The 16,248-nt window shown below is 43.5% G+C and overlaps 1 protein-coding gene across 4 annotated transcripts; it reads left to right on the top strand.

Moving 5' to 3' along the window:
* The first annotated feature begins 26 nt into the window (after window positions 1-26).
* On the top strand, window positions 27-15,771 carry LOC119044554 (cytochrome c oxidase assembly protein COX15 homolog). 4 transcript variants are annotated; one of them, XR_005081633.2, is made up of 10 exons: window positions 27-194; window positions 2,549-2,739; window positions 4,258-4,380; window positions 4,664-4,850; window positions 7,203-7,370; window positions 9,458-9,539; window positions 11,504-11,658; window positions 13,173-13,286; window positions 15,004-15,104; window positions 15,386-15,768. XR_005081633.2 is itself a non-coding variant. In XM_037138998.2 (9 exons), exons 1-9 carry the CDS (start codon window positions 105-107, stop codon window positions 15,049-15,051), a joined length of 1,158 nt encoding a protein of 385 aa, XP_036994893.2. In that variant the 5' UTR covers window positions 27-104; the 3' UTR covers window positions 15,052-15,771. The 4 variants fall into 4 exon arrangements, 3 of the variants coding, with proteins under 3 accessions (XP_036994893.2, XP_036994892.2, XP_036994894.2); XM_037138998.2 differs by having other exon boundaries at window positions 15,004-15,771; XM_037138997.2 differs by lacking the exons at window positions 15,004-15,104; window positions 15,386-15,768 and adding an exon at window positions 14,479-14,765.
* Window positions 15,772-16,248: the final 477 nt, after the last annotated feature.

The raw sequence follows: 16,248 nt of genomic DNA, 5'->3' as shown, positions 1-16,248 counted from the left end.
GAGGGGCTTGCTCTTTGACTCGGAAGTGCTTCTTTCTGCAGCAAGAAAAGGAGTCTGTAGGGATTGCTGGGGTTTGGAGTTGGCGGTTGTTCGCTGTGCTCAATATGCAGCGATTACTGTTTCCGCCCTTGAAGGCCTTGATGGGGAGTCCATGCCTCCGACTCCTGGTTCCGAGGGCAGCGCCTAGAACGCAGGTACCGCGTCGCAGCGGACTCTGTGTCGCGGAAGCGGGCGTGGGGAAAAGAGCCTGGAGAAAGCTAATAGATAGATAACCCATTTTCACGATTCCGTAGTTCCTTAGAATTCAAAACGCATTTTCTGGTTTCCAGAGCTTCTGACTCCTGACCTGGATCTGTCAGTGACTAGCTGTGTGGTGTTAGCCAAGTTGGCTAACCTTTCTGTGCCTCAATTTCCCATTTGTAAAAATGGGGATAACTGCAATACTTAGTTCGTAAGCTTGCTGGAAGGATTAAATGTAATCTACATCATGCACTTAGCACAAAGTAAAAGCTCAGTAAGTCTTACCCAAATAGTTATTTTTCACCAGAAGTCCCCAGGAAGTCAGATTAATTATTATAACCCCCTTCTACAAAGAAGGAAAATGAGCTTAAGTTGTCTAAAATTACTTAATTAGAAGCAGGAAACCAAAACGGGTCTTCTGAATCCCTAAAGGGATTGAATGAAAAGAGGGCGTGTATCCGTTCAACGAATAACTGTATTGAATGATTATTATGTGTTAGAAACTGGGAAGCGAAAGGTAAGCACCAAAAGGTTACTGCCCTGGAGGAAGCCACAGTTTATTTATTTATAATTCATTTATTAAATCTTTGTTAAGCTGTTGTTATGTAAGGGAACTGTGTTTGAAACAAATGAAGCAGGAGGGAAAGAACCCAGCTGACCAGACACCCTTGTCCCACAGCTCATAGTTGAGTGGGAGATAGAGAGGAACCAGAAGTATATTAAGGATTGTTAGGGGAGGTAAAGTGTACTGAAAGTGGCCTGTTGCACACCTAGAATAGTCTGGGAACACTTCCCAGAGGAGGTGACATCTAAGCTGAGGTCTGCAAGTAGGTACTACAGGCATATCTCGAAGATATTGCAGGTCGGGTTCCAGAGTGCTTCAATAAAGCGAGTATTGCAAAAAAGCAAGTTGCATGAATTAAGTGTGCAACAGCATTATATCTAAAAAAAAACAACAAAAAACAATGTACATACCTTAACTTAAAAATACTTTATTGCTTAAAAATAACGGTGACCATCATCTGAGCCTTCAGTGAGTCATAATCTTTTTGCTGATGGAGAGTTTTGCCTTGGTATTTATTGATGGCTGCTGACTATCAGGGTGGTGGTTACTGGAGGCTGAGGTGGCTACAGCAATTATTTAAAATGAGATAACAGTGAAATTCATTCCATTGATTGACTTTCTTTCATGAGAAAGATTTCTCTGTAGCATGCTGTTTGATAGCATTTTGCCCACAGCGGAACTTCTTTCAAAATTGGAGCCAGTCCACCAAACTCTGCCACTGCTTTTCCAACTAAGTTTGCATAATACTCTAAATCCTTTGTTATAATCTTTTTTTTAAAAAAAAGATTTTATTTATTTTTAGAGAGAAGGGAAGGGAAGGAGAAAGGGAGAGAAACATCAGTGTGTGGTTGCCTCTTGCTTGCCTCCTACTGAGGACCTGGCCCACAACCCAGGCATGTGCTCTGATTGGGAATTGAACCAGTAACTCTTTGTTTGCTAGGCCTGTGCTCAATCCGCTGAGCTACATCAGCCAGACTTTGTTACACTCTTCACAGTATCTTCAGCAGTAGATTCCACCTCAAGAAACCACTTTCTTTACTCATCCATGAGAAGCAACTCCTCATCTGTAAAGTTTTATCATGAGGTTATGGTAACTTAGTCATATTCTCATATTGCTGCCATGTCTGTAGCTCTTTCTTTCACTAAAGGCTTAAGTCCCTCCATGTCATCCATGGGGGTTGGAGTCAGCTTCTTCCAAATTCCTGTTTAATGTTGATATCTTCACCTCTTCCCAGGAATCGGGAATGTTGATGGCATCTAGAAAGGTGAATCTTTTCCAGGAGGTTTTCAGTGTGCTCAGTGCAGGGTTGCCATACACCTTCAATTAAACAAACAAATAAACAAACATGCAGTATTTACAAAGCAGAATAATTGAAGCACAATAAAATGAGGTACGCCTGTGTTTTCCATCAGAGGACAGCTAATGTCCCAACCAGAGAGAAATCTTGGTTGAAGACCCACAGAAGAAGAAAATGACCCATATGTAGGTGTGGAGTTAAGTTTGGGGAAGTAGGCGGAGACCAGAAGGTTCTTGTCGTGTGGGAATGGATTGGGTTGCAGCCAAGACTAGGGGCAGGAAAACTAGTTGGAAGGTAGATGCAGTGATCCAATGAAGAGAAGACTTGCTGGGGCAGGAGATGTTGCCATACAGGGCACTCAGACTCCAGAGGGACAATGTGAGTAACAGTGGAGTGACGTCTTATCCTCTTTCTTCAGTTGTAATTGATCTGTCTTGATCCTTAGTGTGGTTGCAGCTATGGGATCAGGCGCCCCTTGAGGCCAGGGCAGTACAGCACCATCTCTGAAGTAGCTTTACAGTCTGGAAGGGGTGCAGTGTCCCTTCCCTCCAAGGCTGCTGAGCGGGTCGTGGGCCGATGGCTCCTGGTCTGCAGTGGAACAGTGGCTGGAGCAGTTATTCTCGGTGGAGTAACTAGGTGAGTAATTTGCTCATAGTGTTTGGGTCATCAGTAGAGGCAAAGTATGACCAAGGGGGGAAGGGGCCCCAGGAATCATGTAGTCTGGCTCTCTCAGACGCAGAAACTGAGGCCCAGAGAGGGAATGTGTCTGGAGGTTTGCCTGACATAGAACAGTTTCCAGCTTTTTTAGTAGGAGCCCTTCACAAATACTGATTTAAATCTTAACTATTAGCTGTACACGCTTTGTGTATATTCCCCTACAATCAGAGTTCAAATTTGTCTCAACATTTGTTGTATAGTTACTTTGAAGTAAATCCAGATAAGTTCCATATATCACAGTTCATACGCCTCTCAGGTCTCTTAAACCTCCTCCCACCCCCATATTTGCAGGGGGGGTTTGTTGAAGAAACCCAAATCGTTTGTCCTGCAGAATTTCCCAGTCTGGATTTCCCGATTGCATTCTGTGGTGCTGTTCAAGTGCCACTGTCCCCTGTATTTTCTGTAAATGGGTTATTGCTTGATCAGATTCCTGTTGGGGTGGAGGGGGAGGAGGGCACAGAATACTTCATAGGTGACTATAACGTTTATAGGTGTCTGATGTCTGTTACAGATGTCAACCACCATTCATGATTATTGCCTACATTCATTATTTCATTAGAGTTGCAAATTTGTAACATTCTGTTAGCTCAGCTCTAAAGAGAAAGGCTTCCTCATCAATAATTAGGTTATCCTAAGGTACAGTGAATAAAAGAAAGGCAGGGTAAGTACTTGATTCTTTCCCTTTATTTACCAATTCTCAAAATAATAAATTGGTTCCCAAGCATCCTCCAAAGGTAACCAGTAAAGTGCCTGAGTGTTTAAGTATCATGTGCTCATGGGTTTAAACGTACTTGGGTGTTTCAGTCCATCATGCTTGGTGTTTTGCTCAAATTGTCCCATTTTCAGTCAGTGGAAACCTCCAATCGGCTCCAGAGTTGTTCTGGACAGGACCCTAGTAACCTTTGGATTCCTTGCTTTCTGGATGGTCACATATTCCAGGCTCTTGTACATTTCCTGACTCAGGCCAAAAAGAAACCTTTTCCTGGAGGAATCCTAACTTGTTTTCATGGAAACACTTTCAGTTTTAATAAAGTACATATTCTCAGATTCTCCCCACATTTCTTGTGCCCTTATTTCAAAATACTGTACCTAGGCTGTTACGGGAAACTGACACATTTGAGTTTTACTGTCTTTAAATTCATTCAAGAACCTAAAATGTTTTATACCTATATCAAATATCTTTTCCTTATATAATGTTGTGTATGCATTTAGGGTAAACTTCTTCAGTCTAAGGGTTGATTTTGCTGTTCCTGTCAAAATTCTAAGCAGTGAGAGAAGAGGAACAGGTCAGGGAGGAAACAGTGACATGGTGTGTTTGCCTTTAGAGGTGCGATGTTTAGATACACTTGTTGCTGTAAACCATTTATGAATGATCCAGCATTGCATGCACACACACACTCATTGCCTCTCTCACTCAAATTTCTTCCCTTCCCTTAGGCTGACAGAGTCTGGCCTCTCGATGGTAGATTGGCATTTAATAAAGGAGATGAAGCCACCGACAAGCCAAGAGGAGTGGGAAGCAGAATTCCAAAAATACCAGCAATTTCCAGAATTTAAAATGTAAGTATTATAGAAAATCAGGCCAACATCCCACAAGGTCCACTCAGTCTTTTGCTTATTTAAACATGTCAGAATGATTAGATCCCATCATTTCTTGATATTTGCCTCAATTATGTTTAGTGAGCTTCCTACTCTAAACCTCCAATCCAAAGCGATCCTAAGGTCACTGATGAGGAAGAGGGCAGACCTGTCAAGCTTCTAGACTCAGGATGTCCCTGTATTCCATTGAGAAATAAAAATCAGGTGGATTTTCCTCTTTCTTATTTTTTGACTCTCTACCTAGATTGAATCATGATATGACACTGGCAGAATTCAAGTTCATCTGGTACATGGAGTACTCACACCGCATGTGGGGTCGCCTTGTAGGCCTCGCATACATCCTGCCTGCCGCCTACTTTTGGAGAAAGGGCTGGCTCAGCCGAGGCATGAAAGGACGTGTTCTTGCCCTCTGTGGGTTAGTGTGCTTCCAGGTGAGATTTATTCAAGTCCGGGAACCAGAGATGCTCCCAAGAGTTTCTTAGTTGGTATTGTTTTTAAGGAAGTGATTTTATAACAGTAGGGGAGAATGTGCATTTTAGTGTCATGGCCTGGCTTCAAGGCCCAGCTCTACCACTTAGTAGGGCAAGTTCTAACCTAAGTAGACTCTGCTTTCCTTACCTGTAAACAGAGATAATAGTAGTGCCTGCTGCTTAGCTTGCATGAATATTACGTGAGGTCATGCATGTAAAGTACTTAGGTTAGTGCCTGGAAGCAGTAAGCACTCAGTAAATATACTTTTGTGTCCCAAGAATTAGAGTTCTCCCCACCATGGCTCTCCTCCTGGGTTCTCATGTGCTCCCTTTTTCTAACTCGACTGCTCTGCGTGGGCCTGGGATCCTATGGTAGAATGGCTACAGAAGCAAGTGGGAAAATTCCAAAAGAGAGAAATAGTTTCTGGCTTGAGGGATCTTAAAATACAGATACAGCTGAGAGATATCCAAGTACTGTATAAAATGGTTGTTCAAATCACATAAGTTGAACTCCTACTAAGGAGAAGAGCATTGAATGACTCTCAGTTAAGGAGTTAGGTAAGGCTGAGAGCCAAGAAAAGGAATATTAGAGAAGACATGTGAGTATTTGGGTCGAAGTGTACAAACCATAAGGGAAGAGAATCAGAGCATCAAAGAAGAATCAAAATTCAATGAGGAGGAAATGAGGTGGTAAATTTAACCTAGAAGTGGGGAGACGATGAACCAGATAGAAGGAACTATGAAGGGAGATGGAAGAGATGTAATAGAGGCAATAGAAACAGATAATAAGGAAGTAGACATTAGTAAAAGTCTGATAGAAATTGGGGGCGGGGGTAAAACAAAATGAAAGTTTGTTTTAGAGTGGAAAATAGAATCCCATTAAAGACAGAGCACCAGGGAGGCAGAGAATTGAAGATGGCAGAGAGGGTGCGGAAGGAAGAGAGTCGGGGCCGGTAGATCGGACTGTGTACGCTTTCATCTTCCAGTGTCCTGTGCAGATGAAGTCAAGATGGTTAGAACTTCCAGGACAGTCATGAAGGGGGGAATGCCCAGAAAAGTTTCCTGAGGAGCATATATTTAGAAGAGGTAGAGCCCTGGCCAAGGTAGCTCAGCTCGTTGGGGAGTTGTCCCCCTATATGAAGGTTGTGGGTTCAGTTCCCAGTTGGGGCACAAACAAAAAGCAACCAATGAATGCATAAATAAGTGGAATAACAAATTGAAGTCTCTCTTTCTCTCTCTTCCCCTTCCCTACCTCTCCCTTCCTATGCCTCTCCAAAATCAATCAAGAAATTTTTTTTTTAAAAATTCAAGCCCTGGCCAGTGTGGCTCAGTTGCTTGGAGAGTCATCCCGTACCTGAAAGGTTGTGGGTTTGATTCCTGGTCGGGGCACATACCTAGGTGGCAGGTTTCATCTGGGAGGCAGCAAATCCATGCTTCTCTCTTACGTTGATGTTTTCTTCTCTCTCTCTCTCTGAAAGCAATGAAACAACTGTCCTCAGGTGAGGATTAAAAAATAAAAAGAAGAGGAGCAGGTGGGAGAGATCCCTCCTTTTGACAGGATAGGCTTGGATTGGATCGGCAGGGTGGGGGACGAAAGGTCCATAGCTCGCCTGATATGATTGGAACTGACATTTGTTTGGCTTACTTGGAAAAGTTGGTAAAAGCAGGGATTCATAGAATCCTAATACATACCTTAAAGTTTTAAACATGTACTTTTATCTTTTTTTTTTAATGAAGAGATAGGCCTGTTCTTCAGTCCTCTGGTTGCTGCTCAACCTCAGGTCTCTTGCACCCCCATAAACTATCATTATTTTCCTTACAGAGGGGTGAGAACTTAGATACTTGGAAAGCATCTGACTGCAGAGCCTTACAGATTTTAATGGCCTTCCCCCATAAAACTGTCATTATTTTCTGTTTCCATCTGACTTGACAGTGGCTGTTTTTAAGCTTTCTCAAGCTTTCCAAAACATTCAGTCTGGTTTTTATAGAAACAGCTCTCTTACATTTCACAGGTTTACATAATATTAAATCAGATAAAGGATAGGTAAGGTTTTGCCCACAGACGAACTTTTGTATACTTTATTTGACTCATTTCAGTAAATGTTACTCTCATCAGTGGTTAAATGTTTATGGTGCCGTGTGTGGAAATGTGGACAGGCCGTGATTCTGGGAAACTGAGGACATCGGAGGCTACGGGAAGGAGGGGTCAGGCAGAGAGTATGTCTGGTGATTGATAGCTCACATTCTCAGAGAATAAAGTTCAGCAGACAGTTTCAACCTTGTTTTATTTGCCTCTTATCTTTTTCGTTCTAGGGTCTGTTGGGATGGTATATGGTGAAAAGTGGATTAGAAGAAAAACCAGATTCTCACGACATCCCTCGGGTCAGTCAGTACCGCCTCGCTGCCCACCTGGGATCAGCCCTTGTTCTTTACTGTGCCAGCTTGTGGACCTCGCTCTCACTGCTGCTGCCTCAGCACAAGGTAAAAGCCAGTCTCTGTCCTTACCACATCTGCACAGAGGCTGATGAGGCCAGAGAAACAGGAATTCTGGTTCTAATAGGTTAGGTCAGAATGCACACACTCCCTTAGTGACATCTGCCAATTTACCAGAAACTAGATCCAACTAAAGTTTAGAGGAACATCGAACTCCGGGACTGGATAGCTTTGGGACTGCAGAGTAAAATGTGCAGTGACTCTTTTGAGCTGGAACAATTCACTCAGAGGAGAAATAGTATAGGAGCCAAGTATTTTGTCGGCATTGCCTGTTGGGAAAGGTGAAAACATGAATTTTAGAAAAAGTAGGAAAGTATACAAACAACAAGAGGTATCCCAACTCTAGTTCTGACTCCCAGAGGGAAGGTGGATGGCGAGGTGAGGAAGGCCGAGCGAGAGTGATTTCTGGCCCTGTGGTGGTGCACAGGGGCCGTGCTGGTTGGCTGGTTGGTTCTGCAGATGGGGACCTCCCGTTCATCGAGTCGAACGATAAGTAAACCTGAGCGATCTTGCCTGAGAGTATTTCCTCAGGAGGCTGATTAAAGTTTTTCTAGTTTTTTTCTTAATAATATTTTAGATATTGATGTCATGTTAGGCCTGAATAACCTGTTCGCGGAGTGGTTTTTGATATGATAATAAGAATTTTTAATAAAAGATTTTACTTATTTATTTTAGAGAGGGGAAGGGAAGGAGAGAGAAACATCAGTGTGTGGTTGCCTCCTGCATGCCTCCTACTGGGGACCTGGCCTGCAACCCAGGCACGTACCCTGACTGGGAACTGAACCAACAACCTTTTGGTTCACAGGCCAGCACTCAATCCACTGAGCTATACCAGCCAGGGCTGATAATAGGACTTCTAAGTAGAATCATCCAATAGGTACTTGGAGCCAGGGGCCTGGATCCCGGTAAGGACAGGAGGTGTTGACTTGACAGTCGCCCCACAGGGCAGCCAGATGGAGTTGAAATGTTGGTGTGGTAGACAAGTCCGCATCTGAACAGTTCTCCTGACCTTCAGAGTCGAGATTCTGAAGTGAATTGCCCGTATCTGTAGATGTTCACCCTGACACATCATTCCTCCTCTACACTTCTTGTCATCCGACTTCCCCACCCACCCTACACACATGCACACACACATCCCCCTCCACTGGAATGGTAATCTTAGAAGTTATCGGTGAGTTTTTACTGATCAGTTCATTGTTTTTGTCTTTTTAAAATGTGTTTATATTCCACTAACTACAGAAAAGGTTTGAGATGATCATCAAACGTAGTGGACTGTGCTGCCCAACGCAGTAGCACACTAGCTACACATGGCTATTTAAATTTTAATTAATTAATATTAAGTAAAATTAACGTAAAAACTTGTTTACTTCAGCTGTAAATGAAATTAACTTCTTACTTAGTTTTCAGTTGCCCTCGCCCTGCTGTGAGACCTCATTACCCGCACACTGGGCAGCGCAGAAAGTTCTGTTTGGCAGCACTGACGTGCGTGCGGCGTACTCTGGGTGACGGCACCCAGTTCTTCACGTGCGAGATTGCAAAGCATTTTTGCATCTTTACAGTTATCTGTTCATAAAGTTCTTAATAAATATTTGTTGATTCATTGATTAGTATCAGAAGTGGGCTATAGTAAAAATAAAAGCAAATTTTGACTTTACCAAAAACGCTAAATGCAAGAATCTCCACATTATGCATTTTATGTAGTTTCGATCCTGACTCTATTTGTCAAGCGCTGAATGTCTCACACGAGATGAAAGTCCAGTCCTGTATCTTAGGCCACACCATTTCCACCATGGTGAAGCATTTTCCCCCGGACACAGCAAAGGCCAAGCCCTGGGCTGGTACCACTGCTGTACAGATGGCAGTTCCTGTCTTCACAATGCTTACAGGATAGCAGTGGAGACACACAGTAACTGTATAATTTAATAAACTGTGATGCCTTCGTCAGAACAGAATAGCGCTGGGCATACCTAACCTAGCTTTGGGGTCAGACAAGATCTGACCTCAAATTGTGTCTTAGATTTAGCCTTGGAGATAGCTTCTGAAGTGCAGTTAACCTGAGCGATTTTCTTCTTTAGTTGCCTGAAACCCGTCAACTCCTGTGGTTGAGACGATTTGCTCACGGAACGACAGGCCTAGTGTTCCTTACAGCTCTCTCAGGTAGGACTCCTAAAGATGGCCCGTTTTTATTTCACTCTCAGGTAAGATCTCTCGCCTAATGCTTTTTCCCTTTCTTCCTGTATCTTCCTATTTCCCTTTCACACCTGCCTGCCTCACACCCATCATCTTCACCGTTCCTTCCTCCCTCCCGCCAGTCCTGCTCTCCGGTCAGTTGAACAGAAATATTGAGCGTCTACCTGGATCCAAACCGTCTAGGCTCACATCCTGGATTTACCACCTGTGAACTCTATGACCTTGGACGTGCTAGGGGACCTCTTTGGGCCTCGGTGACCTCTTCTGTAAAGCAGGGATCATGATAATAGTATGAGTAGAATATATCAAGTGCTTACAGTAGTGCTTGGTGTGTAGCAAAAGCTGTGTAAGTGTTGGCTGTTATTATCATGTAGGCATCATTGTTATTACATATACCAGGATGGGTCAGACAAAAGGCCTTCCTTCAAAAACGGTCCAGTGCAGGGAGTTCTTTGGGGCAAAGACACCAACACAGGTCTTTCTCATTCTTTAAATCATACCTCTACCTCTCTTATTCTGAAACTCTGCTATCCAGTACAATAATCACTAGTCGCATGTGATTTATTTAAACTTAAAGTATTTAAAATGAAATAAAATTTAACATTTGGTTTCTCGGTCATGCTAGCCACATTTGAAGGGCTCAGTAGCCACATGTGGCCAGCACCTATTATATTGAATGGCAGATACAGAACATTTTTATCATCCCAGAAACTTCTCAAGCAGAACTTTAGTTATTTATTTGATTAATTACCTCTCACACGTGTCCCAACCTGGAACTAGACGTGAAACCCAGGCATGTGCCCTGACTGGGAATCGAACTAGTGACCTTCACTTTGCAGAATGACGCCCAGCCAACACCGGTCAGGGCCGGACAGCACTCTAAAATATAACCATCAGCCCCGGCTTGTGAGGCTTGGTTGGTCGGGCAGCGCCCACAGATGGAAAGGTTGCAGGTTTGGTTGCCGGTCGGGCACGTCGCCCCAGCTGCAGGTCCGCTCCGCAGTTGGGGGGTGTGCGAGAGGCAACCGGTCAGGGCTTCTCTCTCACACCAAGTTTCTCCCCCTCCCTTCCTTCCTTCCCCTCTCTCTAGAATCAGTTAAAGTTGTTTTTAAATAAAACCATCAAACCAGTGACCTACGCAGCCCTCACTGCTCCCTTTTTATGGTGAAAGAAAATGGATCTTGACTTGATAAATGGCATTTACAAAATAAGGGATGTGATCTAAACATCCCTGAATTCCCTGAAACATCCATAACTAATGGAATCAGAATAATAATTTGATTATAATAATAATTATTCATAAATACCCCGTTTATGTGTCTATCCAGGATTTGGTTTATAAGGTTTTTCACTTTTTTATGCATTCAACAAACACTTTTTGAGCTCTTGGGGAAGAGGGAAATGATACAGAGAACATGGCAGATAGTGTTCATTCAATGCTGTGAAGAAAAGGCAAGCACAGTAAGGGGTGGAGGTGGGGTGGGGAGCTCTGGCCTACACAGGGTCACTGGGGAGGTCTCTTTGATGAGGTGACATTCGAGTGAAGACCCGAGGAAGACAGGGAATAAATTACACAGAGTCTGGGGGAAGAACACTTCCAGAATAAATCGGTAGTTCTCGGTGGAGGAATCACTAAGGGAGTTTTTCCAAACTAGTATGCTTCTCTCAGAACTTGCAGTTCACTTCTCCAGGGGAGGCTTGCCAGAATCCTGTGGTGGGAGCAAGTGAGGATATAGTTGTTTTTCGTTTAAGTTCTCATGGGGATGGTGATGTATATCCCCTGTTTGAGAACCCCAACTGTAAATATTTCTATTTGTTATTCTCTGGCACTGCCTTTTATGTAACTCGGGAACAATGAACTTTTTCTGTGTCAGGACAGTATTTGGCCTCTTTTTCTCATCTTAATAAATACCACTTACCTTGGCATTCAGGGGCTTTTGTAGCAGGACTGGATGCTGGGCTTGTTTACAACTCCTTCCCCAAGATGGGAGAATCCTGGATCCCAGAGGACCTCTTTACCTTCTCCCCCATCCTGAGGAACGTTTTTGAGAATCCGACTATGGTGCAGTTTGATCACCGGGTTCTGGTAAGTCTGGCTGGTGGTTACTGGCTACTGAGTAATGGGGAGCCTCTCACAGGTGTTGGGGTGTTGGAAGCACTGATGGCAACAGTGAGGGCAGAATGGGCACTAGATTTCTTTCTCAATTTAGAGGAAGTTGAGTACCAACTCTCTGTTCTGATGTTTTTTTCCCACTTACCCATATGCCCTCCAGCCAAATTCTAGCTTTCAGGATACTGCCAGTTTCTCAAAATTTTGCATCTGCTTTTACCAGGTAGCAAAGGACATCCCTCTCAATGCTGCACACACATTGTAGCAGGTGGAAGGCTGAGCAGAGAAGACAGTGGTAGCCGAGCACATGGCTGTCAGAGCTCAACCACAGCCCCAAGGCGCCAGGAGCATCACACTTACTTCTTATTTGATTCCAGTTGATGTTTATTAAGGGCCTGCCGTGGGTTGTGTTAAGACCAGCCTGGTCGTCTGGGCATGATAAATTGGAGCAGGGAGAGATCAGCAGCAAGGAGACCAGTGAGAAGCAATATTGCCATCTCAGTAACGCAAGTGAGGGTGAGGGGGTTCAAGGTGGGAGTGGATTTAAGAAGAGTGGTGAATCTGAGAGAGGTAAGGAATAGGGGACTGGCTGGAGAAAGGAAGATGAGGAAAGATAAAGGGAGATCCCGAAGTTTCTTCTTGGGCGTGCTTAAAACACGACCAACAAGAATAGGACTGCTGGAGTGGGTGCTGCACTAGACGAGGGAGGATGCCATCGGGCTGAGGTGTGCTGAGTGTGAGGGGACATCCAGACAGAGCCCAGAGGACCCAGACGTCCCAAGGTAATGTTGGGGCGGCCCCCGTTACCCAGTGGTGGGTCATCCCCAGCTGCCACACATTTTAGAATCAGCAAGTCTGGTTGAAATTGTCGTCATGGACAGTTCTGAAGAGGAAAAGAAGTGAAGTGAATGTGCAACTATGACAGAAAAACACTCCCCTTGACATCAGAGAAGGGGCATGGAGACCTTATGGTCAGTCCCAGACCCTTGTTCTATAAGGGATGAGAATGAAAATGAGGCTTTAAATCTTTTTAGCACTCGCTGGCAACACTATCACCTCCTCTGCTCACAGCCCAGGAAAATAATAACCCTCACGGGCTGGGGGTGTCCCAGTTTGAACAATCCAGGATTAGAATAGAGGGGAAAGGGTGCAAAGAATGGTTTGAAATTTTAGGGCGATGCCGGGGGGACACCCGCAGGGGAAGGTGGATGAGATCAGTGAGAGTGTGTACAACTGTGATATAAAGTGACAGGTACAGAAACTGCAGGAGGCATCCCAGGGAACCCCGACATTTAAGTGGCAAGCAGAAGAGGAGCAGAAATGCAACCAAGGAGCAGCAGTCAGGTGGAACTGCAGGCGGCTCTCTGCCTGGGACAGGGAAACGCCTCGTGGTAACTCACGGGTGCTGGAGGAGATACGTGTGCAGTGAGCGGAACTCAGGAGAGTGGAGTGCTTCTTCCTGGCGCTTGATGAGACTTTCCTCCTCGCAGGGGATCACTTCAGTTACTGCGGTTACAGCGCTCTATTTCCTGTCCCGGAGAATCCCCCTTCCTCGGAGGACCAAGATGGCAGCAGCGACTCTGCTGGCGGTGGCGTATACACAGGTACAAACCACTTCTTTTTGGCCTGAGGGTGTCCCCAAAACAAGGTTGAAAAGGAAAGGTAACAGGCTACGAGAAAATATTTTCAATACTTAAAATGGACCAGAAGATTAATAACCAGAAAATAAGAGTTATCAATCACAGTTCTCACAAGAGGAATGATGAATGGCCAATAAATATGAAAAGCTGTTTAGTTTCACTTGTGATCACAGAGGAGCGAATTAAAACAATGCATGCCATCTTGTACCTGTCAGATTGGAAAAAATAAAGAAATAAAAAGATAACCAGGTATCGGCACAGGCATAGGAAAATGGATACCTTCCTTTATTTTTGGTGAGAGCGTGAGTTTGTGTGGCATTTTTCAGAGGGCACTTAAAATGTTAAATGTATATGTCCTTGGCCCAGCAAATCGACTTACTTATCAGTGCCTGCCCTGGGCGTATTCTAATGCACAAAGAGCTGTGTCTGTAAAGAAATTCATTATAGAATTGCTGTGATGCCCTGGCTGGTGTGGCTCAGCAGATTGAATGGCCGGCCTAGGAACTGAAGAGTCGCTGTTTCAATTCCCAGACAGGGCACATGCCTGTGTTGCAGCCAGGTCCTCAGTTGGGGGCATGTAAGAGGCAACCAGACATTAATGTTTCTCTCCCTCCCTTTCCATCTCTTTTAAAATAAATAAATAAATGAATGAATGAATGAATGAATGAATAAATAAATAAATAAATAAATAAAATCTTTTAAAAATTGCTGCGATCGTGAAAAATTGGAAACAATCTAAGTAGTTAAATAAACAACTTTGGTAAATTTATACTGTGGAATACTTACAAGAGTTTAAAATAATAAGATCTCAAGACCTGTATTAAGTGAAAAAAAGCAAGACACAGAACAACGTATTTTTTTAGAGCACAAAACTGTTTTTCTAAAAACATTTGTACAAAAGTATGAGTGTGTAGTAGCTGGTAATAGTACCTTTGGTGAGGGGAACTGGGATAGGGTAAAGGATAGGTAAGGGAAATTTTATTTTTTTATTTTGTTTGAATTTACTTCATTGTTAAGTATACTTGTAAAATTAAAAATATATTTTTAATGTTCTGATGGGGGAACGTAGAGGTTGGTGTATCTGGTTGTTGGTGCTCATTTCAGCTCTGCGTTTGCGGTTCCTGCTTTGCTTACTACTTTCTTTCCTCTGTGGCAGGCAGGCCTGGGCATCAGCACTCTGCTGATGTACGTGCCAACTCCTCTGGCTGCCACTCACCAGTCGGGCTCCTTGGCTCTGCTCAGCGTTGCCCTTTGGCTCATGAACGAACTCCGAAGAGTCCCAAAATAATTCTAAGAGGAGCAGCTGCATAGGACTGAAACTGTGCTTTTGAAAGCTCATGACAGAGCACAGGAACTTGGGTTTTGCTAAGAGGGATGACCTTAACTTATCAAGTGGTTTCCAAATTTGTTAAGCATTAAAAATGTTTTTGCCTCTTTTTGAAACAGTCTGTGGATCGAGAATGTCATTACGGTTACACTAAAGGTTCCTTTTTAAATCTGTTACTTTTAATGTTGGAAATTGGGTTTAGTGTAGAAGAAGTATTTGCTGCTTCCTGGTAGGTTTCTGTCTCGGGTCTGGGACGTTGGCAAGCCCTGGAGTCTCCATGCACCATCTGTCTTAGCCTCCCGAGTCCTGCATTCTGCCCACATAGAAATTCTCTATGGTCTTCACTTCTGCCAGGTGAAGGTTCAAAGGGACAGATTGGCACCCCCGGAAGTAACCAGATAGCCTTCGACAAGAAATAGCTACTGTCTTCTAGTGTCCTGACTTTTATAAATGAGGTAGGTTTTGACAAGCTTCATATCTATGTGCAGCAGAATGGTGGATAGGTGCCTAGAGGAAAGGAGGTAACCACTGGTAACCCACTCGGCTTCATCAAGCTCTAACCTGTATGTGCTGTTATGTTGCTAGCTCAGTGAATGGAATAGATCGCATAAGTCAGTTCCTGAAAGGGTTTCCTCATGGACAAAAAAAATGTGGCCTTAATGGGGGACATGGACAATTTGAACAAATTGTTGACTAATGAATTGGTGTGATTTCAGTCTCTATTGATATTTCACAGGGTTCTCTGTCCTGTTCAACCTTGTTTTTTAAATCAGTGTCTGGATGAAGGCAGCAGATGAGATTTGAGCGAGGAGCAACCTAACATTGCTAATATGACGGATGACAGCCACAGCTCACAGCTTCCAAGAGTGACATGATAAAGTTGAAATTAAGTTAATCATCACCAAGCCCCTATTTTATGAAATGTTAAAGGGACTTAGCTAAGAAAAAGAAGATAAAAAACATGTACAGTAAAATGACAGCAAACTACAATTACTAACAACCACACCGAAAACAAAAACAAACTAAGCAAACAACTAGAACAGGAACAGAACCACAGAAATGGAGATCACACGGAGGGGTAGCAACAAGGGAGTGGGAGGAGAAGGGGAAATGGGACAGCTGTAATAGCATAGTCAATAAAGTATATTAAAAAATAATTATAAATATAACACCCTCATTTCAATTAAATAGGTTATATAAGTTTGGGGTGGAGAAACCTAGCTTTGTTATGATTTCACATAAAAAAGACAGGGATTTTGGCCACATACTCAGCACGAACCAACAATATGATGACTCCAATAAAAATTAGTGCCGGTTTAGATTTTATCAATGTAACTGTCATAGCTGTAGACATTTATATTGATAAAATCTGATGTATTCTGACTGAGGTCAGAATACCTCGATGCATAGGCCGCATTTCACTAGGGGTACCAAATTTAAGGACATTGACCGTGAAGTATGTATCAAGAGGAAGGAGCCAGGATGGTGCGGAGTCCAGAACCCATATCACTGGAAATACTGGAAGGAACTCTGGTATTTCTCAGGAAGAGAAAAGAACATTTGGAGAGAACAAAATTTCTGCCCTTGACAAGTTGAAGC

This window comes from Artibeus jamaicensis, unplaced genomic scaffold, assembly GCF_021234435.1.
Source record: "Artibeus jamaicensis isolate MK-2021 breed Jamaican fruit bat unplaced genomic scaffold, CSHL_Jam_final contig_252, whole genome shotgun sequence".
In the NCBI taxonomy this organism is placed as follows: Eukaryota; Metazoa; Chordata; class Mammalia; order Chiroptera; family Phyllostomidae; genus Artibeus; species Artibeus jamaicensis.
This window is presented reverse-complemented; position numbering and strand designations above follow the sequence as displayed.

Excerpts from the sequence above, each read along its gene's own strand:
- LOC119044554 (XM_037138997.2), top strand. The coding sequence starts at position 105 with ATGCAGCGATTACTGTTTCCGCCCTTGAAGGCCTTGATGGGGAGTCCA. Across the intron at positions 195-2,548 it reads GGGCAGCGCCTAGAACGCAG|TGTGGTTGCAGCTATGGGAT; the intron begins GTACCGCGTCGC and ends CTTGATCCTTAG. Across the intron at positions 13,287-14,478 it reads TGGCGGTGGCGTATACACAG|GCAGGCCTGGGCATCAGCAC; the intron begins GTACAAACCACT and ends CCTCTGTGGCAG.